The sequence below is a fragment of the Stegostoma tigrinum genome, chromosome 8 (assembly GCF_030684315.1).
Source record: "Stegostoma tigrinum isolate sSteTig4 chromosome 8, sSteTig4.hap1, whole genome shotgun sequence".
Lineage (NCBI taxonomy): Eukaryota > Metazoa > Chordata > Chondrichthyes > Orectolobiformes > Stegostomatidae > Stegostoma > Stegostoma tigrinum.
Genome location: NC_081361.1, coordinates 49,977,245 through 50,001,464, shown reverse-complemented (window position 1 = coordinate 50,001,464; position 24,220 = coordinate 49,977,245). Strand labels below are relative to the sequence as shown.

Here is a 24,220-nt window from a genome sequence, read left to right as displayed (position 1 = left end):
ATGCACCAAAGTAAACAAAGTTACAAACAAATGACTGACAATGAAGACTGGTGTTGGCTAACGTAAAGTATATATTGTTGAGAATAGAAATATTCACATTGAAACAAATTGTTTAAATCAAGAAAATGTTTTGATCTGTGATCAAAGATCTAAATCCATTTTTGAGGCAAAACACCAACAATTCAAAGTTCACTGCCATAATCTTGAAAGAGTTCATTGAATTTGTACAAAGTTTCATTTTCCAATGAGTATAAACTGGAGTTTCATTGGCTAAGTACAAGGATATGATAGTGTTAGTTACCTCAGCCCAAGGGCATCCCTACAGGGATTCTCATTCCAACAAGCTTTAGTTGCTTCATCAAGACCTGCTTTTGATTTCATGTCAGAAGTTGGGATATTCACTGATGATTGCACAGTGATCAATTCTGTTCACAACTCCTCAGATAAAGAAGCAATCCACAACCGTGCGTAGCAAGACCTTGACAATATTGTGCTGAGAAGCAGCAAGCAATATTCAATCGATATAAGTGCACAGTGATGACTATCTCCAACAAGAGAGAGTCTAACCACTCGCATCATATTACATGGTCTCACCAACCAATGAATTCCCAGCCAGCAACATCCTGTGCTTCTATAATTGAGCAGAAATTCAACTGCACCAGCCACAGGTGCACCATGGCTACAAGAGCAAGTGGAAAGCAGGGCATTCTGCAGCGAATGATTTCTTTCAATCATCTCCCAAGCTCAAGTCAAGATGAAATACTCTCCACTTGTCTGGATGAGTGCAGTTCCAAATGCACTTGAGAAACTCAACAGCAGCTAGGGCAAAGCAAAGAGCTTGGTGAAAATATCAAAATACTTAAATGAGTGTGTTATGCTAATATAAGGGATAACTGTTTGGATTTTAAAAGAGAATGTACAGAACATAGGTTCATTAGAAAAAAGATTTAAGGAGTACCAAGGACAACATGTCTGAATATTTTGAAAGAGGCAGAAAGGGAATAATTATAAACAGAGAATATCACGTCCCAGAAGCTTCTATGTTTAAATTTAAACTGCGTAAATAATATTCAGTCCATTAAAATGAAAAGACGTTCGTTTTGCAATCCAGGCTTGGTAACAAGATAATGTTTGAAAGTTGACTGTGTATTTCTTGTTCCGCTTTGATAAATGAAAATTGAGGTCAGCTTTAATCCAAAAGTCTGATTGTGCCAATTCTCTAGTCAAAAGTGACAAATCACATGTCAACAGTCTCACAGAGAGAAACATGTGAGAGGACAGACTACAGTAAATTACAGAAGGTAGCACTTCCTTGCCATTATCTTGTCGAAGTACAATCATCTGATTATTTCCTACTACATAACACAAAGCACAATATGAACTGAAACAGTTTGTCGAGCACCTTCCAAACCCAAATTGGATTATTTAGAAAGATAAGGGCATCAGACACATGGGAACACCATCATTTGTAAAATAAACAACTACTGGAGATCGCCGTTTGTAAGTTCACCATGAAACTACACACCGTCCTGACTTGGAACAATCTCTCTGGGTCAAAGACTGAGAGCTTCCTAATCTAATAGAACAGACAGCATACATACATAGCACAGATGGGCTTCAGCACACAAAGGCAGCTCACTGCAGCCTTCTCAAGGACAACTAGATATGGGAAATAAACGCTTGCTCTACTAGCAATGCTTATATCCCGTAAAACAATGAAAAAGATTAATGGAGTTGGATTTATATAATAACATTGACAGTCCATTAAGAACTGCGAACTTAAGCTAATAAAGAAGTATACACAGAAGTTATCTTAAAATCTCATGCTACTTCCCCAACTGCATCCCTAAACCAGCCCAGTTCGTCCCCTCCCCCCACTGCACCACACAACCAGCCCAGCTCCTCCACTCCACCCACTGCATCCCAAAACCAGTCCAACCTGTCTCCTCCTCCCTAACCTGTTCTTCCTCCCACCCATCCCTTCCTCCCACCCCAAGCCGCACCCCCATTTACCTACTAACCTCATCCCACCTCCTTGACCTGTCCGTCTTCCCTGGACTGACCTATCCCCTCCCTACCTCCCCACCTATACTCTCTCCACCTATCTTCTTTTCTCTCCATCTTCGGTCTGGCTCCCCCTCTCTCCCTATTTATTCCAGAACCCTCTCCCCATTCCCCTCTCTGATGAAGGGTCTAGGCCCGAAACGTCAGCTTTTGTGCTCCTGAGATGCTGCTTGGCCTGCTGTGTTCATCCAGCCTCACATTTTGTTGTCTACTTGTTGAGTTCCCATTTGTCCAAGAGGTTTTGGTACAACTTCAAGCTATAAGAAGAATAACTAAAAGGTTATTCTTCTTCAGTAAACTTTCAAAGTGACTACTAAATGATCATTATCTGCTTTCTGACATGTTAAAATTTATGATGCACTTATCCCCAAACGAAGAATATTTCATGAATCAGTAGGATTTAGTCAAAATGTTCCAGCCACAATGAGTGGGGGCGGCTTGGTAGATAAGTTGGTCTTTCCTTGTTTGTCACTTGATATGTTCATACAACTTCAAGGTATGCCAAGAAATAAATTCAGAAAATGTCTTCAGTGTTAGGTATTGGAGATAAACGCCTCAACCTTATTCAAGTATCAGTTAAGTGATTTGATCACCTTGTGACACAAATGTAGCTTCTTGCCTCTGAATCACAGCTCTGGGCTCAATTCTCACTCCAGGACCCAATGGCCATAGCAGGCACATTCAGGACAGAGCCAGACAGGTTAAATTACCAACCTGTAAATCTTTCCAGCTGGTAGGAACAGCAGAGTATCCTGACTGTCCAGAACCATGCAGTGGTAGCTGCAGCTTAACAGTTTCTTCACATTAAAAGACTCTATACACAGATTCTTGCTACAAACCACACTCTAGAAAAGATCCTCTTCACTTTGAGGAGCTACCAGAAGAAGAAATAACTTAATGGAAAATGCAAATCAGAAGAATGAGCTGAGGTAGACTGAAATGACTCACTGATCCATAATTATCCTGCACTTCACTGATTCATGATTATTTTCAAGTGACCGAAAGTATTAATGACTGAACTAAACATCTTGTCTTAAAATATAATTTATTCCATTAAGAAGATGAACTGCTTAGTAATGTCAGTAAATTGTGTTGCCACACTACCAAACAGGATCATAATCATAAATACCATGTCAACAGTGCAATCAGAGGAGGCATTATAAAAATCTTTGCCTACTCTGTGGCAAAAGTTAAAAACAAAGTCATCTTGGGTGACACCAATAAACCTTATGTCAGTTGGATCAAGAGTATCATTAGAAGATGTCTTGAGGCAGATGAGCTGGAAAAATGCCCACTGGTTCAGGAAGCCTCAAAGGTGATGGCTAAAGAAATTAAAAAGCCTCCCGTGAATGAAGGAGCAATGAACATTTTTAATATCTCATTTATAAAAGATCACCAAGAAACAAGTGAAATTTTAAATGTAGCACCATATCATTTACACAACAAATTGACATGGATAGCAATACAGCAAAACTAAGGTCTGCATTGCCATGGCTATTTATTTTGTTTGAAAGAAATACAACTTCCCATATGTTAAAATTCCAGGAACATGAAGAATAATCTTTGACATACCCAGACACAGGGTTCCAGCCATTAGCCACAGTATCATCATTGCTGAGATGGAGGGAAACTGAAAATGAAAAAAAAAGTGATTGAATTCACATTGCAATTAAAACAAAAGAAAATTAAAATATAAAATTAAGGAATATAATTATATACAGGTTCATAAACAATATGTATAAACAGAAAGCATATACTGCTAACCTGGAATTTTAAGATGTTGGGAATCAAAGCATCTGAAAAAAAAGGTTGTTTTGGCTGAATTCATGCACTCAAAACATTAACCCATCTTTGCTTTCAATTACTGCCCAAAATGCTGTGTAATCACCATTTAAGCTTATATAAAAGCATAAATCCATACAATATTAAACTCCTCAAGCTATGTTTTGAATTCTTACTTCACCCAGAAGCGTTGGTACAATTTAAGTCTATAACAAGAATATCAACAAAAAGACTGTAATTTCCTCTGATTAATCATAATCAATTTGAGAGATTAACATAAATGAATCACAATTAGCATGTTTGTATTTTTTTATTCATTCACGAGATTAGAGTGATGCTGGCTAGACAGCATTTATTGCCCATCCCTAGTTGCCCAGATGTACTGTCACATCTGCATCAAATCCTGATCTACCCTGGGTGGTGATTTATTTCCACAGTTTCCTTCAAATTTTGTTCATTTTTGCTTCTGTTGAAATCATTGGAATGCAATCATTTGCTCTCATTTTTCAAATATTTGGATTTTGAACCATATAAACTGCATGAGCTTGCAGACTTATTAAACTAGTCCTATTTACATATTCTTGGAATCTCGATCACAAAACATTTAACAATATATTTTTAGGGTTTTACACAGTGTCTCCATCATTCATGAACTGAAAATTTCATTCAAGAAACCAAAGCTCCACCAACTATTTCTCATTCATTGCTATATCTACAAGAAACCTGACAGTAGGTTTTGAAAGTGCAGAATGAACCACAAATGAATTAGCCATTATTAAGAGATGGCAAGCTGTGACTGTCATCTACACTAGTCCAGCTAATATTTTGGAATCTAGACACATTCAGTAGGTTGATTTTCAACTAATGAATTATTCAGACAAAAGAAGAATTCCTCACAACAGGAATACTTTTCCAAATTTCTCCACTGTTTACAAATGAAGGCATTGCAATGGCATGACCCCTTTTTTAAGCAAAGAGAGGGCTATCAAATGATTTTCCATGAATGCTTTTGGAATGCTTTGACGTTAATGTTACAGATATATTGACTCTACAACATTTACTTAACAGAGAGAATTTTACAAATGGCAATGCTTGAACAACAACTTAAAACATGTTTGTACCTTGTTTTATAACCAATTTCTTACTTTGCAATACTATACTCGATGCCCTGTCTGTTTAAAGTATGATTAAAGTGGGTGCTAATAATATCCAAACATATTTAGGCTTTCAAACACTTCAAAAAGAATCCCCCCATTCAACACATCCAAACAGTATAGTCCTATGTGTCAGTCTGACAAACTAACTTTGACCTGGCAATTCCGAGATAAACATTCTGGTCTTACACTGCTCAAGATGATAATTTAAAATAATCGCACCTTTGCTCTACTTGAGCTGTTTGTGAAGTGATTTCACACATATGACTTCACGCTACAAATACATTCTGAACCATATGTTATTTGACTGTTAAATAAGTCATTATTAATTGACCATTAATAAAAATTATTGCTTTTAGGTAGTACCTTGCCTCAAGCATTCTACACTCTGCCATCTCCAAGTACTCAGCCAGCCTTCAAAGAAAAAAGAAACTGCTTCTCTTAAATTTAATATTTCAAGTTAATTCTTTGAAAGATGTGCCCCAGTAAAGTTTTATTTGACATTTCTGAAATATGTTACTCAAACATCAGCGGTATGATTTTGTCCAACTGCTGTTGGATAGTGAATGATCCTCATCTTTCTTGTGCCATCTCCCTACAGTGAAATACACACGTGGGTTGCAATGTCACCTTCAATCTGGAGAAGTAGTAGGTGGATGGAACAATGGCACACTAAGCACCTTGTCACATCTCAAAACCAGATAGAATCCATATGTTCAGAATAATCAGCATGACTCAAACTTCACCTTAAGTGATTATTATCTTCAAATTTATGTTTAGAAGTATTCAAGGTTAAATTCAACAAACATCTATTCTTCCAGTGAAATGCAGGTCTGATCATAGGTTGAATCATATCTGCATCAAATCCTGATCTACCCTGGGTGGTGATTTATTTCTGCATTTTCTTTCGAATTTTGTTAATTTTTGCTTCTGTTGAAATCATTGGAATGCAATCATTTTCTCTCATTTTTCAATTACTTGGATTTTTAACCAAATAAATTACATAAACATACACACTTATTAAACTAGTTCTATTTACATATTGTTGGAATCTTGATCACTAAACATTTAGTAATATATTTTTAGGGTTTTACACAGTGACTTCCATCATTCATGAACTGAAAATTCCATTCATGAAGAAACCAAAGCTCCATTCATTATTTCTCATTCATTGCTATATGTACAAGAAACTTGACAGGAACAGCCAAATTCATTTCAAAACAGCTAGGCATATTAATAAAGGCTTACAGAAAGAGTGTGCATGTACTGCTTCAGTTGGAAAAAAAAATACTCTTATGGGAATTAGAATTAATACAGGTAATCAAAGTGAAAAAGAGATAGAAAACAAGGCAAATGAAGACACAGTGATCAGTTAGTGCTAAATTGGGTTTTAAAAGCATGCATACTGAAAGACAAAGAAAAGACCAACATGGAAGAAATCCTAACCACAGGACAATGAAGAGTATCACTTGCAATAGAAGCATATCTTGTGAAGGTACAGCACAGAGAAGAGGCTATGGGAGGCAAAAAAATTGAAGCTTGGATGAGCTAGAAGCTATAAAATCAGACAACAGGCAAACTGTAATCACTTGGGGGAGGGGGTCAAAACAGTGTAGAAGCACGGAGAAAGACAGGAGAATACAAACATTAGTTGAAGAGAAACTAAGAATCATCATAAATTGAGTAAGGCACGAAGAGGGAAAAGAAATGTAGGAGAGCTGTCGAAATGAAGGCCAAAGACAGGACTGTAAAGAGAGGATAGCTAGCTTCAGATGAAACAGAGGAAGAAAAATAGCAGCATGAATTGAGAGGGGTCCCTTTCAGTTAGGTTGAGATCGAAGGAAGAAATATCTCTGTCAACAAAGGTTGGAGGAGCAAGACCATCTCTATGCAGGAGATAGGGTTGGAAGTGGAAACCTCTTCCACAGCTACACTGGCACTATCCCCCACCTCTTCCTCCGCTACTTCAATTACTGTATCAGCACTGTCTCATGCTCCCACGAGGAGCTTGAGCAGTTCATCAACTTTACGAACACCTTTCACCCCAAACTCAAAGTCACCTGGACCATCTCTGATACCTCCCTCTCCTTCCTGGACCTCTCTGTCTCCATCTCCTGTGACCACCTCAAAACCAACATTGATTTCAAGCCCACTGACTCCCACTGCTACCTCAACTACACCTCCTCTCAGCCACCCTCCTGCAAGAATACAGTTCCCTACTCCCAGTTCCTCCACTCTGCCACATCTGCTCCATAGAGGAGGCATTCCATTCCCGAACTTCCCCCCTTCAGCAGTCGAAAATGCTATCGACCGCATCTCTTGCGTTTCCCATATCTCAGCCCTCACATCCCCTTCCACCAACAAAAACAAAGACAGAATTCCCCCTTATCATCACATATCGCCCCACTAACCTCCAGATTCAACGTATCATTCTCCACCACTTCCGCCACCTACAATCCAACGATATATTTCCCTCCCCACCCTTACCTGTCTTTTGTAGGGATCACACTCTCTGCAACATCCTCATCCATTGCACACTCCACCACCCCGGCACATTTCCGTACAACCACAGGAAGTGCTACACCTGCCCCTACACCTCCCCCCTCACCTCCATTCAAGATACAAACAAACCTCTCAAATCAGACAGAGGTTCACCTGCACATCTGTCAACTTGGTCTATTGAATCTGCTGCTCCCGATGTGGCCTCCTGTACATCGGTGAGTCCAAGCAGAGGTTTGGAGACCGCTTTGTACAGCACCTGCACTCTGTTTGCATTAAACGATAACATTTTCCAGTCACAGACCATTTTAACTCCCCCCTCCCACTCCCACTCCCACTCCCTGGGCGACATGTTCATGCTGGGCCTCCTCCAGTGTCACAGTGGCGCCACCCGGAAACTGGAGGAGCAGCAGCTCATATTCTGCCTTCGGACCTTACAACCCATGGTCTAAATGTGGACTTTACCTGTTTCAAAATCTCCCCATGCCCCCAGCCTCATCCCATGACCAACCCTCCCTCTCATCCCTGCCTCTTTGACATGACACAACCTGTCCGTTTTCTCTCCCACCTATCTGCTCCTCCTATATCACTGACCAATCCCCAACACTGCCTACCTGCAGTCACCTATCACCATCCCACCTATCTTCCCCAGCCCCACCCCTCCTCTCTATTTATTTCTGAGCTTCCTTGCCCCATCCCCATTTCTGAAGAAGGGTCCTGACCCGTAACTTCAGCTTCCCTGCTCCTCTGATGCTGCCTGGCCTGCTGTGTTCCTCCAGCTCCACACTGTGTTATCTCTGACTCCACTAGCGGCAGTTCTTACTATCTCTAACTATTTACATGGCTTTTAGGCAAGCTATGGTCTAGTGGGTCTTTTGAAAATTTAAATCGTATTTTTTTCACTAATCACACCAATGCAAAGGAACATCATTTAAGATGTATAAAATGGATCCTTAAAATTAACTACTATAGAGCAAATGTTGTATTAAAATGCAAATTTGTCTCAAGCCTCTGTAGAAATTACATTCCAGACCAGGGAAGCACACCATAACTGGTCAACAAATACTCTACCACACTGAAACAAACCACTTAGCTTTTTATTGGTCAGTTTTATTAGACCCTTTAAGGCCTGCCTTGCAAGCTTCCATCCATCCAGAATAGCTGAGGATGAGGCAGCCTGTGATTCACCCAAACAAGCTTAGATTTAACAGCAGAGTTAATCAAAATCATGATCATAATTTTCAAATCCAAGATGCTTTATATTTGTTTCAGATTGGGTTCTGACACTTCCAAGTTTGTGATTTCCATTTGAATGATTAATTTTGCCAGTTCTAATCCCAATTCATATTTTAACTTTTTCCCCAAATAGAAGTAAAATATCACAAAAATCACAGAATTACAAAATACAATGTCTCAGAAGCAGGCCATTCAGCCAATCATACCTGCACTAGTTCTATCACTAGGTGCCAATCACCTTCCTTTCCCCCATATCCCTGCGCACTGTTTCTATGCAAATAATTATCCAAAATCCTCTTCAAAGCCTCAACTGAACCTGCCTCCACCACATTTCCCGGCAGTGCATTCCATATCCTAACTACTCAATGGGTGAAAAGATTTTTCTTACATCACTTTTGCATCTTTTACATACTACTTTCAATCTTTCTTGTTCCTTTTTTTCTTTTACGAGTGGGAACAGCTTCTCCCTATGTATTCTGTCCAACCTGCTGATGACTTTGAAAGCATTGATAAAATTTCCTCTTAGTCTTTTTATCTCCAAGGAGAATAGTCCCAACTTCTTCAATCTATCCTTACAACTGAAGTTCCTGATCCCTGGGACTAACTTCTCACTGCTGGGTGTCTTCGCTTTGAGTGTTCTGCCTGAAGGCAGATCCAATTTACAGCACCATGGTCACTGCCAGGACCCACTTCTCGAATCTCCCACCAGACAGAACAGGGGTCAAGCCCCGAACAGTTGGCACAAATCAGCTCGACGACAACCCTCCAGTTGACTGGTCCCCCATGATTTCAGAGTTTATTTGGCAACATGGACTTTCACATGCATGTTGTAGTCCACCATATGATGGTGGAGGCTCCAAATTTACTTCTCACCACATGGTTAATGAAGAATTTTTTTCCCCATTTTTATTATCGCATGTTGGATGGAGTTGAATATAGATAAAGAACCTCTTTGGCCCTGTGATGACCAGACTTTCCTCAGCCACCAAGTCCTGGAGGAAATTTGAACCCAGGGCTTTAGGCTGAGAGATAGGGGCACTACCCACTATGTACCAGGACCTCCTGAAGTTTGTTCAAGTTGCAATCTTCCACTTACCCAATACATTTTCGCTGTAATTACTTATTCAGTTTCAACCAGGACCGAGGTGTCAGCTGCTTGGAAATAATCGGGCAGTTTTCATTAGCGTTCGAAATTATCAAGTATGTGCTATCTTCATAAAAATTCAAAATGTGACACTTTTGTTTGAGGATCTGATGTGCATTCAATGATCTATTAGTTGCGATGAAAAACTGTTCCGCAAAAAAAAATGCAAAGCCTCCAAGTTCCAACTCTAGTTAAATAATTACCACACGCCAGGCTTCCCTGTACTTTGTGTCGATTCTCGACTTAAATCCCTTAAAAAGCACATAATCGTCGGGAAAAAGTACTCGGCAGCGTTTTTATTTGCAAACATACAATGGCGAAACTGATGTGGAAACAGCTAATGTGGTGCGCAGCTGCTCTGGCACTTTTCCATCCCTAAAAAATTTTTTTTAAAAGATTTGCCACATCTATTCCCTGGAATATAACATTCTCAATCAAGCGCTATACGCAGCAGTCACCTTTACGTACTATTCTTGAGTGAGTAAGGCAGCAATCCGACAGAAAGTACAAGAGAATTTTGGAACAACAAACCGCACATTCTTCAATAAACTAAACTACCGCAAATTGGTTTTAGAACAAGTAAACTTTCAAGCCCCACCTTTCCTTCAAACATTCCTTAAATTGTATTTCACACACTCGGGCAGATTTTGCCCACTTTCTCCTTCAGAATAACTCAAATCTCCAAAGCTTAATGCAACAAGTCAGAAACAACGTTTGAAACTCACATTAACTGCCCAGTGCCGAGGCTGAAATCGCAACTTCTGAAAAAGATTTTAAAGGGTCGTTTCAAGAATTACTTTCCGAGCATCGTGTCGCCCAACATGGTTATTTTTCTCCCTCTCCAGCCTACCGACCAGAGGCCATACATAATCACTGGGAAGCACGCTGTGCGAGCGCTATCCGAGCTGGCTGACAGACCAAGCTCAGCGGTCTCGATCGGCCGCGAAGAGCTCGTAAGCAGCGACCCTGAGCCTTGCTGCTTCTTCACTGACGTTTGTTCACACGTGGCTCTTGCTGCTTGCTGCTTCTTTCTGAGAAGCTCATTCCAGACACTGGCGGGTAGGTAACAGCAGCTCCGCACTGACGATGATAAGCAGTCATGTGCTGAGTAACAGAGGGGGCAGGGATGACAGTGAGAGAGACAGAGTGAGAGAGCCGAAGGCGGCAGAAGGTGAGCAATTGCATGAGTCGAGCACGTGGGCACAAACAGAAGAAGGTGCGCAGGGAGAAGGTGTCGGGGACACAGACAGAGCAAGAATCGGAGCTGAGTCAGTGATAGGCCGAAAGAAAAGGGTGAGGAAAAATGGGCTTTGACAAGATTGAAAAACGGGTAAAAATGTGAAAAGTTTTAGAGAAACTAAATAAAACTGCTCTTTCGGACAGCTGACATAGGCGTTTAGACCAAATAAACTGCTTCATGTTGCAACAATTCCGTTTGAAGTCTGAATATAAATCAAACATCTTTTGTAAACTTTGCAAAACTTCTCGTCAGACTTTCGGGAATAATCAGAAAAAGCAGGCAATTAAAGAATTTCCTTTTCCCCGTCTATGCTACAATTCTTAAATATACCTTGTAAATAAACGTTGCCAAATACTTCGTCATAATTACTACACGTCTAAGTTTGGGACATTTTAACTGAGCTAACTTGTGAATCAACACACTGTATGAAAATTTGGCGCATAGTTGTAATTTTCTTATAGGTGAAACTTACATTTTGGGGCATTTTTACATAACTTGGGCATTGACAGGACCAAGAAATTGGGTAGGAATAGATAGACACTCTGTCCCAGAATGGAAGATGTGAACAGGCGGTGTATATCTAATGGTTCAAACTGGTCAGGAGTTAAATTGTAACAGGGACAAACAATGGATTCTTCATAGCTATAGCTGGGCACGAAGGCAGAAAAAGTTATATGCTAGGAATTCTATGCAATGGTTTACCAATTATTAACAACCTTTATGGAGATCTGAAATTCAGGAAAACCTTCAAAAACAAATAAGTAGAATGTGTGAAATAAACACTTTAAAATTAGAAGGTCACAGCCACAGGAGGAATTAGTTAGTATACTGCTTCTGACATTTCAGCTGGTAAGAAGAATACAATTCTAATATGAATATATTTATAGTTTAGACTGGCCTCCCCAATCATTCGCACATCGTCTTCTTTAATGAGTAGATGCAAAGTATTTTTATGTAGACCTCTATAAGGGTGGTTGGTGCTTAATTAGCCTCACGCTACCTTTGACTATAGTTTTAGTACTTTGTTTTTTAAGGGGCATTTTGTTTCTTTGTATTTTAGTCTTTAATCTATTCTCATTCATTTTCTATGCCCTCCTTATTTCTCTTTTCATCTTTTCTGATCAGCTTAGTTCTGTATTGCATTATAAATTTTACAATTACCAATTGTCTCATCCTATTTCATTTTACCCTCTAGTTATTGAGGACACTCTAGGTTTGGAAGCTCATTCATCTCTCTCTCTCTCTCTCTCTACAGGTTCTGCCCCGCCCTGTGCTCTCTGCTCCTCGTTCCCACCAATCCACTAGCACCTCCATAAGAAATAGGAGCAGGAGTAGGCCGTCAGCTCTTGAGTCTGATCTGCCATTCAATGAGAACATAGCTCATCTTTTTGTGGACTGAGCTGTACTTACTCACTTGCTGACCATAACCGTTAATTCCTTTATGGTTCAAAAATCTATTTTTGCCTTAAACATTTATCTAAGTAGCCTCAACTACTACACTGGGTAGGGAATTCCACTGATTCACAACCTTTGGGTGAAGAAGTTCCTCCTCAGCTCATGCCTAAACTGCTCCCCTTTACTTTGAGGGTATGCCCCCTAGTTCTCGTTTCATCCACCAGTGGAAGTAACTTCCTTGCCTCTATTTTCTCTATTCATAAAAAATTGTGTAGGAGTAGGCCATTCAGCTCTTTAAGCCTGCACCACCATTCAGTACAATCATGGATGATCATGCAATCTCAGTATTTCATTCCCACCCTATTCCCAAACTCCTTGATCCCTTTAGCCACAAGGGCCTTGTCCAGCTCCCTTTTGAACATACCTAAAGCACTGATCCCAATAGCATTCTTTGGGAGAGAATTCCAAAGGTTCACAACTCTCTACATGAAGAAATTCTTCCTTATCTCAGTCCTGATTGGCTTGCCCCTTTTTCTTAGACTGTGACCCCTTGTCCCAACATCAGCAACATTCTTTCCGCATCTACCCTGTCCAATCCCATCATGACTTTATATGTTTCGATGAGCTCCCTCTCATTCTTCTAAACTCCAGTGAATACAAACCCAGTTGATCCGGTCTTTCCTCATATGTCAGTCCTACCATCCCATGAATCAGTCTGGTGTACCTTTGTTGGACCACATCAATAGCAAGAATGTCCTTCCTCAGACTAGGAGACCAAAACAGCACACAACACTCAAGGTGTGGCCTCACCAAGGCACTCTATAACTGCAGCAAGACATCCTTACTCCAATACTCAAATCCTCTCACTATGAAGGCTTGCATGCCATTAGCTTTCCTCGCTGTCTGCTGCACCTGCATGCCAACCTTCAGCAACTGTTCCATTGTAACACCCAGATCTTGTTGCACCTCAGCTTTTTCTAAACTGCCACCATTCAGATAATAATCTGCCTTCCTGATTTTGTGACCAAAGTGGATACCCTCACATTTATCCACATTATATTATGTATGCCAAATATTTGCCCACTCAGCTGGTCTGTCCAAGTCACCCTGCAGTCCTCCTCACAGCACACACTGCCACCCAGCTAAGTATCGTCTGCAGATTTGGAGATATTGCATTCAATTCCATTGTCCAAATCATTAATGCATATTGTGAACAGCTGAGGTCGCAGTACTGAACCCTGTAATACCCCACTCATCACTGCTTGCCGCTCTGAAAATGACTCATTTATTCCAACTCTGCTTCCTGTCTGCCAACCAGTTCTCTATCCATGTCAATACATTAACTCCAGTACCATGAGCTTTAATTTTCCTTACTAATCTCTTGTGTGGAACCTTGTCAAAAGCCTTTTGAAAGTCCAGACACACAACATGTCCTGATTTACCCTTGTCCACTCTACCGGTCACATCCTCAAAAATTCTGTAAGGTTTGTTAAGCGTGACTTCCCTTTAGTAAATCCATGCTGATTAGGACCAATTCTGTCAGTTGTTTTCAAATGCTCAGTTATTGTATCCTCAATGATTGACTCCAGCATTTTCCTCGCCACTGTTGTCAGGCCAACCAGTCTATAATTCCCCATTTTCTCTCTTCCCTTCTTTTTTAAAGAGTGAGAGTCTACAGAATGCTAGAAAATGATCGTCAAAGCATCAGCTATTTCTAGGACCACTTCCTTAAGTACTCTGGGATGAAGAGAATCAGATCTTGGGGATTTATCGAGTTTGAATCCCATCAATTTCCCCAATACCATTTCCTGACTAATAAGGATTTCCTTCAGTACTTCCTTCATGCTTCATCCTCTGTCCCTAGCATCTCCTGAAGTTTATTTCTATCCTACTTAGTGAAGACAGCTCCAAAGTATTTGTTCAACTGGTCTACCATCTTTGTTATCCATTATGAATTCATCCGATTCTAACTGTAAGGGACCTACACTTGTCTTCACCAGTCTTTCTCTTCACATATCAATAGAAGCTTTTGCAGTCAGTTTTTATGTTTCACACAAGTTTACTTTCATGTTCTATTTTCCCTTTCCAAATTTAACCCCTTGTCCTCTTCTGCTGAATTTTGAATTTCTCCCAGTTCTCACATTTCCTGCCTTTTCTACCCAATTTATATGCCTCTTCTTTGGCTTTAACACTAACGCTGATTTCCCTTGCTAGCTATGGTTGAGCCACCTTCCCTGTTCTACTCTTATGCCAAACAGGGGGATGTACAATTGTTGAAGTTAATCCCTGTGTTCTTTAAATTTCTGCTATTGCCTATCTATTTTAAGTATCCTTAGCCAGCTTATCCTAGCCAATGCAAGCCTCATACCATCAAAATTAGCTTTATTTAAGATCAGGACCCTAGATTCAGATTTAATCGTGCCACGATCCATCTTGATAAAGAATTCAACCATATTGTGGTCATTCTTCTTCAAACAATTTCACATCACAATGTTGCTAAATTGAGTCTCACTCTGTACACGATACCCAGTCTAGGATGGCTTGCTGTCCAGTTGGTTCCTTGACATATTGGTTGAGGAAACCATCCTTCAAACATTTCAGAAAATCCTTCTCCATTACCTTGATACTAGTTTGGCCAGTCCAATCAATATGTAAATCGAACTCACCCATAATAACTGCCAAACCCTTACAGCATGCATCTCTAATTTCGTGTATGATATAGTTCCCAACAGCACAACTACTGTTTGGTGTACACAAATTCCACTAATATCTTTTTCCCTTTAGTGTTCCACAACTCCACCCATTCTGATTCCACATTGTACAAGCTAATGTCCTCCCTTACTATTGTGTTAATCTCCTCCCAAAGTAGCAACGCAACCCCACTTCCCTTCCCTTTCCTTAAAATTGAATAACCCCGGATGTTACGTTCCCATCTTTGGTCACGCTGGATCCAGGTCTCTGATCCCAATTATATCATATCCATTAATAACTGTTTCCGCAATTAATTCTCCAGCTTATTGTAATTGTTTGTCGCATTGAGATATAGAGTCTTCAGGTTTTTTTGACATTTATTGCCTTTTTAGAATAATTTGTGAATTGTGGCCCTTTTTTGATTTTTGTGTTTTGGTTTCTCTGCCTTCCATGTTCACTTTTCCCCTTACTGTCTTCTGTTTCTGTCCCCACTTTACTTCCCTCTGATTTCCTGCATTGGTTCCCATTCCCCCTGCCGTATTAAGTTTAAACTATCGCCGAAAGCGCCAGCAAACATTCTCCCAGGACATTGGTTCCAGTCCAGCCCAGGTGCCGGCCATCCGTTTTGTGCCGTCCGCACCTCCTCCAGTGTCCCAGGAATTTGGTTCTCTCCCTCTTGAACCATCCTTCAAGCCACATATCCATATTTGCTATCCCACCATGACTAGTACATGGCACTGGTAGCAATCCCGAGCTAACTACCTTTGAGATTGTACTTTTTAGTTTAACTCCTAACTCCCTGAATTCAACCTGTAGAACCTCATTACATTTTTTTATCTGTATTGTTGGAGCCTGTATGCACCACAACAGCTGGCAGTTCACCCTTCCCCTCCAGAATGCCCTGCAGTCGCTCCAAGACATCCTTGATCCTTGCACCAGGGAGGTACACCATCCTGGACTCTAGTTTGTGGACTCTGAAGTGCCCACCTATTTCCCCTTACAATTGAATCCCCTATCACAATAGCTCTGCCACTCTTTATCCTGCCCTCCTGTGCAGAAAAGCCTGCCATGGTGCCATGAGCCTGACTGCTGCCACCTTCCCCTGGTATCACTGTTTTGGAGGGAGATGATCACAGGGGACCCCTTCACTACCTTCCTACTCTTCCTCTGTCTGTTGGTCACCCATCCCCTATCTTCCTGAGTAATCTTTATAAGCGGTGTGACCAACTTACTGAACATGCTATCCACGATTCCCTCAGCCTCGTGGATACTGCAAAGTGAATTCAGCTGCAGCTCCAGTGTTGTCAAGCGGTCAGACAGTAGCTACAGCTGGATACACTTCCTGCGTGAGAAGGAGTCAGAGACATCAGAATGGTCCCTGAATTCCCACTTCGCACAGGAGGAGCATGGGATCTCCAGCCGTTACTTAACCCCTACGTTAACAATAGTTGACATGGTCACTGCTTATAAATGCTCTTCACTAAAACGTGCTCCACTTTCATTTCATAGAAGTAGTTCCCAACATCAAACACACTAGTCAAGGAAGTTCAATTATAAACGTTTCTAGAATCTGTCCCCATTTTTGCCATTTACACTGCTATTTTAGAATAATTGTAGCTCTCTAGTATCACTAATCCATAATTCTTCCTCCCCAAAATAATTTGACTGAAGCTTAATCCTTTGTCTCCTTTCCATTACTTGATAACATACATGGAATAGTGCCATTATAGCTTATTAGTTATTTCAGATATTAAACTCAACCTTTGACCCTTTAATATCATTGTATTCTTCAGCAATGTGATAGTTTATATGATTAATACTACCATCCCCTCCCTCTTTTTCTCCTCCTTTCCAAAATATTAAGTTTATAATCTTCACTTCTACTTTTAATAGGTATCTCTTACTGCCACTATATTATGTTTCTGTGATGATACCTGTCCTACAGCTCATCAATCTTATTACAACATTGACCCATTGTCTGATCCCTAACAGATTGGAATATGATTTATTCCAGACTATTTGCCTCTCCCATTCTGCTTTGCAGAAAGCAAGAGCTAACAGGTATAAATGAAATAAATAACCAGTTATTTTGTTTTAGTAATGTCAGGTAAGGGATAAATAGTGAGTAGAACATCAAAACGCTTAATTCATCAAATGGTCTTTTGGGTTTACAATTTTTTTCTACATTTTATACGTAAATAAACTCAGTAGGAATCAATGGAGGTCAAGTGTGGAAAACATAACAAAAATTAAAGAAGCTTTACCACAACAATGGATTAAATTTCTAGATCTCTATCTATAGCTATGTATCTAGTCATATCAGCTTAGCCCAGTGGTAACATTCTCACCTATGAGTTAAAGGTTTTGGGTTCCAGTTCCACTACAGAGACTTCAGCAGGATATTTCAATGAAATCTTCAGAGTATTGAGACCTGATTCATTTTCACAGGCATCTTCTTTCTGAAGAAACCTTAAACTACTCAGTCAGACTGATGTAACAGATCTTGTGGCACTATTTTGTAAAACAGGCTTCAGTAACTAAAAGCCTATACTATTTTCCTATGTTCAAGAGCAGGGGATTTCACATTATTGTTTGTGGGAAGTTATGGAAAATGGGCTGCCATGTTTCATACGTTTCAAAGCACATGAGGAGAGCCTGAGACTGTGGAAGATTCTACATACGTGGAAGCCCCTTTATACCATTTTAATTATCATATTCAAATTTTATGTCTTCCTTTATCAATGGCATTGCGTCAGTTGTCATTTCTTAATTTATACATTAGATGGCAAAAGTTGATAAGCTCTTCAATCATGGACCACCTTGTGACCATCTGGTATCTATGCATTCTTTTTCCGTAAGTGTTGCTGGATTGTAACCAGCAAATATTCCCCCCGATCCTAGCCTAATACACCTGCCTAGTACCCCAGACTCTAGCAACCAATGCACCAACAACCAAGGACTGGGTCAATGGGCTGAAGAGTGGCAGATGGTATTTAATTTGAATAAATGTAAGGTATTACATCTTGGTAAAACAAACAAGGGTAGGATTTATACAATTAAACATAGGGCCTTGGGTAGTGTTGTAGAACACAAAGACAGAGGGGATCAGGCACGTAATTCTTTGAAATTCCCATGACGTACAGATAGGGTGATTAAGAAAACATTTACCATTCATGCCTTCATTGCTCAGATCCTTTGAGTACAGGAATAGGGATGTTTTATGTTGATGAGTTCTCATCTGAAGTATTGTGCGCAGTTCTCATCGCCCTGTTATAGGAAGCACATTATTCAATTCGAGAGGATTCAGAAGATATTTACCAGGATGTTGCCAGGAATGGAGGATTTGAAATATGTGAGAGGCTGGATAGGTTGAGATTTTTTCGCTGGAGCGTAGGAGGCTGAGGGTGACCTGAAATCGGCTTTTAAAATCATGATGGGGGTATAGATAATGTGAATGGCAGGTGAGATTTCCCTAGTATGGAGATTTCAAGACTGGAGGGCATATTTTTAAGGTGAGATGAGCAAGCTTTAAAAAAAGACATGAGTGGTAATTTTTTTTTGCACAGAGTGGTTTGTGTGTGGAATGACTTCCAGAGGAATTGTGGATGGGGGTACAATAACATTTAAAAGACATTTAGATAAGTTCATGAATAAGAAATGTCTGGAGAGACATGGGCCAAGTGCAGGCAAGTGGGACTAGTTTAGTTTAAAGTTATGGTTGACATGGACAGGTTGGACTGAAGGGTCTGTTTCCATGCTGTATGACTATATGACTCCATGATGGAATTTGAAACGCTTCTGGTCAGACTAACTTAGTCCAAAATTGAGAGCCTATGAATTTAAGTATCTGTACAGCAGCTGACTCACTGTAGCAAGATTAATATTATAACATGGTTACAAAAAAAAATGTGCACAGCATTAGATTCTTCCTCCCGGTTAAAAACTACAGATTGAGCTATCATCCTCTAAGAACTATAATCCATCACATTGTTATTGTATTTACAAAACCATCCAATTTCACACAGGGTTCCAGTTATTAAATTGTTATCTAATATTTATAGACTAACAATGGGACTCAGCTCCAACTTCAGAGCAAACAGTCTCTGCTGTCTTTATTTTTGGCTTTAACTGCATATGGCCATCCTTTAATTAAAATACTAATTCAGAGCTAGTTTAGTGCTACAGGCCATGCCACAAGGGACTGGAATACATGCCCCAAATTCATATTTACACATGGCAAAGGCAGTTTATTCTATCAGTCTTGAGTTGTTGCAAACAATGTTCCAAAATTGAAAGTCGTCAAAGTTATTGAAACATAAAATATCACTTCTGAATTTTTAGAAACAAGGTGTGCAATGTGTTCAAAGGCTTGGCTGCCCAACACAACAGCAGAGAAATATTTTTTCTACTTTTTATCTCCCTATATCTCTTTATAGCTTCAGTAAGAATTAAATGAAACAATCCTTGCCTACCAAAAAGCCAATTTAGCTGGTATTATTTACACATGAAAAATACGTTTGAGTCATTCTTTCTCTGCTGAGTGTAACAATTTGTTGTTGTCCTATCCTTTTACATCCATTCCATTATTTTAAAGTTTGCTGTGGGAGCTTTAAATATTTTAAGTCAAATTATGGCTTAGCTTTTGTTTGGCAAGATGTATCCAACATAAAGCTAATTCACGAGAGAGTTCATTCCTTTCCAAACACTTATGCAATTCCTGTTGTGACCAAACTAATTATATTATTATGAGGTACTTATTAATGCTAATTTAAGTCAAATGCTTCAAATTAGTTTTGCTTTAGTGTGTTCATGCAAGTGGGATTATTGAAGTCCTGTACATTGTTTAAGGATATAATTTTATATCTGTGGTCTTTACTTACTATTGCTAAATTCACAATTTCAGTTCTACTGTCATTGAGAGGTACCAAGCATCAGAAAAGGAACATAACATGTTTCAAAAAGGAAGAAAAGATCGAAAAGTTACTTGAAATAGCCAATAGCACAGGTGTAACAAAAATCATTTATCAAAGTGGCTTCTGCCTTAGGAACTTAAAAAAACCTCACTCCAATTAATGTTTACTCCACCAATTTATATTCCAACATTAAAATTTCACATTATAACCCATAGATTAAATTCAGTTCCAATTTTCAGGCCTTCTCTAGTTGAGACAATAGGATTCACACAGTAAAACGTCACAGATGGTGTCTGAGAAATGAAAGAGCTAATGTTTAAATACTGCGATTCATGAACCAAAGTGCTTTTCAGTCAATAGGATATCTTTGAAGTGTAATGACTGTTGCAAGGCATGAAGGAAACTTCTGCAGTCTAAGTTCCCACTTCGGGGAATTTGTGAAATATCAAAATGATGGGCAGACCCGATTCAGTTTCTGTAATCAACCTAATTTAAATAACGATGATAAGCTTTAGTTATGGATATCAGTTGCCAGGAGCAGTACATTTTTTTAAATTACTTAAGAGCCTATCAAAGTTTAATGGAGTGACGCTGGGCAACATAATTTTAAAAGCAAAACCACAATTGTCAGATCTTCAAGACCGCAGGAGAGCCCATAGAAGATTACCTTCACTGATGTAGATATGGAAGGTTTTTTTCTAAGAAGCTAAGTTGTGGAAGAGACTGATACGCAACGTAGCCACGGCAGACTTTGCCAGTCTCAACCATCACCGACACAGCAATTCTTAAACAGGAATGTCAAAAAAATGTTGACAGATAAGGTAAGAGGAGCTGAATGCATTGTCCAGTACAGGAATTAAGCACGTAACCTTTTTGGTGATGTTAAATTTGTTCACTTTAAAATAATATTAGAGTCATGGAATCATAGAGAAGTACAGCAAGGAAACAGGCCAGATATCCTAAATTAATCTAGTGCCATTTGCCAGCATTTGGCCCATAACCATCTAAACCCTTCCTATTCATGCACGCATCCAGATGCCTTTTAAGTGTTGTAATTGTTTCGGCCTCCACCACTTACTCTGGCTGCCCATTCCAAACACGCACTGCCCTCTGCATGAAAAAGCTGCCCCTTAGATCTCTTTTAAATCTTTCCCCTCTCACTCTAAACCAATGACCTCTGCTTTTGGATTTCCCCAACCCAGGAAAAAGACCTTGGCCATTCACCCTATCCATGCCCCTAATGATTTCATAAACCTCTATAAGGTCACCCTCAGCCTCCAAACTGCAGGGAAAATAGCCCCAGCCTACTCAGCATCTCCTCGAGCTCAAACACTCCAACCTTTGCAACATTTTTGTAAACGTTTTCTGAGTCCTTGCAAGTTTTACAATGTCCTTCCTATAACAGGGATGCTAGAAGTGCCTGCACTATTCCAAAAGTAGCCGAACTAATGTCCTGTACAGCTGCAAAATGACCTGCCAATTCCTATAGACAATGCACTGACCAAAAAAGTAAGCATACCAAAAGCCTTCTAAACTATCTTGTCGACCTGGGACTTCACTTTTAAGGAACAATGAATCTGCATTCTGAGGTCTCTTTGTTCAGCAACACTCTCCAGGTCCTTACTGTTTAGTGGATAAGTCCTGCCCTGATTTGCCTTTTCAAAAATGCAGCGCCTCACATTCATCTAAATTCAACTCCATCTGCCACTCTGGCCTATTGGCCCATGTGTTCAAGATTTCAGCATACACTGAGGTAACCTTCACTGTCCGTGTCATTTGCAATTTTGGTGTCATCTGCAAACTTCCTAACTGTACCTCCTATATTCACATGCAAATCAGTTATGTAAATTATGAAAAGCATCATCAAGCCTTGTGGCACACCACTGGTCACAGAGCTCCAGTCTGAAAAGCAGCCTGGAGATAGCAAGAACTGCAGATGCTGGAAGTCAGAATCTACACAGTGTGGAACTGGAAGGACACAGCAGGTCAGGCAGCATCAGAAGAGCAGGAAAGTCAATGTTTCAAGTTGGGACCCTTCATCCCGACTGGGGAGGGGAAGGGAGCTCAGAAATAAATGGAGGGGGGTTGGTGGGGCTGCGGGAAAAGTAAGTGGGGTCGTGATAGGTGGATGCAGGTACTGGTTTGTGGAGATTGGTCAATGGGAAGGGAGGGGTGGATAGGTGAGAAAAAAGATGGACAGGTTGTGTCAGGTCAAGGCGGTGGGGATGAGAGGGAGGGCTGGACCTGGGATAAGGCCAGGGTTGGGGCGACTTTGAAGCTGGTGAATTCTATGTTGAGGCCATTGGCTTGTCAGCTTCCAAGGCGGGATATCAGGTTTTGTCCCTCCAAATTTTGTGTGGCCTCATTGTGACAGTGAAGAAGACCCAGAATGGACATGTCACCAAGGGAGTGGGAAGGGGAATCGAAATGGTTGGCAACCGGAAGGTGTTGTTGATTATAGTGTACAGAGTGCAGATGCTCTGTGAATCTGTCACTGAGTCTGCACCTGGTCTCACTGATGTAGAGGAGGACACATCAGGATCGCTGGATGCAATAGACCAGGTTGGAAGACATACAGTCGCTGTCAGATACAGAATGATTGTTTGGGGCCTTGGACGGAGTTGAGGGGTGAGGTGTAGCACTTCCTGCGGTTGCAGAAAAAGATGCCAGGTGTGGTGGGCTTGGGGAGTATGGAGCAGATGAGGGAATTGCAGTGAGCGCAATCCCCATGGAAAGCAGACAGGGGTGGGGAGGGAAAATCTCTTTGGTAATGGGGTCTGATTGCAGATGGCGAAAGTGGCAAGAGATGGTGCATTGGATTTGGAAGTTGGTGAGGTGATATATGAGGAGCAGGGGACTCCTTCCTTATTGTTAGTGGGTGGAGGGAGTTTGAGGGCAGAAGTGTGGGAAATGCAGCAGATGTGGCTCAGGTCAAATTGAATCACGGGAAAAGGGAAGTTATGCTTCTTGAAGCAGGAGGACACTGGGATGTCCGGAAGAGGAATGCACCCCTGTCTGGTCTTCCACATCCTACTGTCCATACTGCCACCGTTCCTACTTTCCCTACTTTCACTGTGACATGGTGGCTCAGTGGTTAGCACTGCTGCCTCACAGCACCAGGGACCCGAGTTCGATTCCATCCTTGGACAACTGGCTGTGTGGAATTTTCACATTCTCCCTGTGCCTGTGTGGGATAACTCCCACAGTCCAAAAGACATGCAGGTGAGGTGGGTTAGCCATGGGAAATGCAGGGGGAGGGTAAGGTGCTGGGTCTAGGTGGGATGCTCTTCAGAGGCTTGATCGGTGTGGACCCTTTGAGCGGAATGGTCTGTTTCCACACTGTAGGGGTTCTATGGACAGAAGATCCCCGGAGGAATCCCAACAGCAACACCTCCATTGCTTCATGCTGGGGGTGGAGGTGGTGGAATTGGGAGTATGGAATCACATCTTTGCAAGAGGGCAGGTGAAAGGGAGTATAGTCCAGGTAGCTATAAGAGTTGGTGGGTTTGACACAGATGTCAGGCCTGAGTTGGTTGACAGAGATGGACAATACCCACACCCTCCACCTTCTCCAAGACCTTTAGATTCCCCGGCCCCCTAACACCTTATCTTCATGATGGATGTTCAGTCTCTCTACACCTGTATCTCCCAGGAGGAAGGCCTAAAAGCCCTCTGTTACTTCCTTTCCTGCAGGCCCACCCACCCTCCTTCCACTGAAACGCTTATCCGCTTGACGGAACTTGTCCTCACTCTCAACTTTTCCCTTAGCTCTTCCCACTTCCTACAAACGAAAGGGGTGGCCACGGACACCTGCATGCGTCCAAGCTATGCTTGCTTCTTCATAGGATATGTGGAACAATCCCTCTTCTGCAGTTAGACAGGCCCTATCCCCCACCTCTTCCTCTGCTACATTGATGACTGTATCTCCACTGCCTCATGCTCCCATGAGGAGCTCAAACTGTTCATCCACTTCACCAATATCTTTCACCCCCCCCCCCGACCTCAAATTCACCTGGACCATCTCCGACACCGCCCTCCCCTTCCTGGACTTCTCTGTCTCCATCTCCAGCAACCAACTCAGCACCGACATCTATTTCAAACC

The 24,220-nt window shown here is 41.0% G+C and overlaps 1 protein-coding gene across 2 annotated transcripts in view; it reads right to left on the bottom strand.

The window, feature by feature from the left end:
- lepr (leptin receptor) overlaps positions 1-11,001 on the bottom strand; it is a 132,355-nt gene extending 121,354 nt beyond the window's left edge. The window contains exons 1-2 of one of the 2 annotated variants that reach the window (XM_048539680.2): positions 10,605-11,001; positions 3,637-3,694 (exon numbers count right to left, since the gene is read on the bottom strand). In XM_048539680.2, the coding sequence (XP_048395637.1) occupies positions 3,637-3,676 (40 nt within the window). In that variant the 5' untranslated portion in view covers positions 3,677-3,694; positions 10,605-11,001. Of the gene's footprint in view, positions 1-3,636; positions 3,695-10,477; positions 10,570-10,604 lie in introns of those variants that run through there. The other variant, XM_048539679.2, reaches the window with a different exon arrangement.
- Between the last annotated feature and the right edge of the window lie 13,219 nt (positions 11,002-24,220).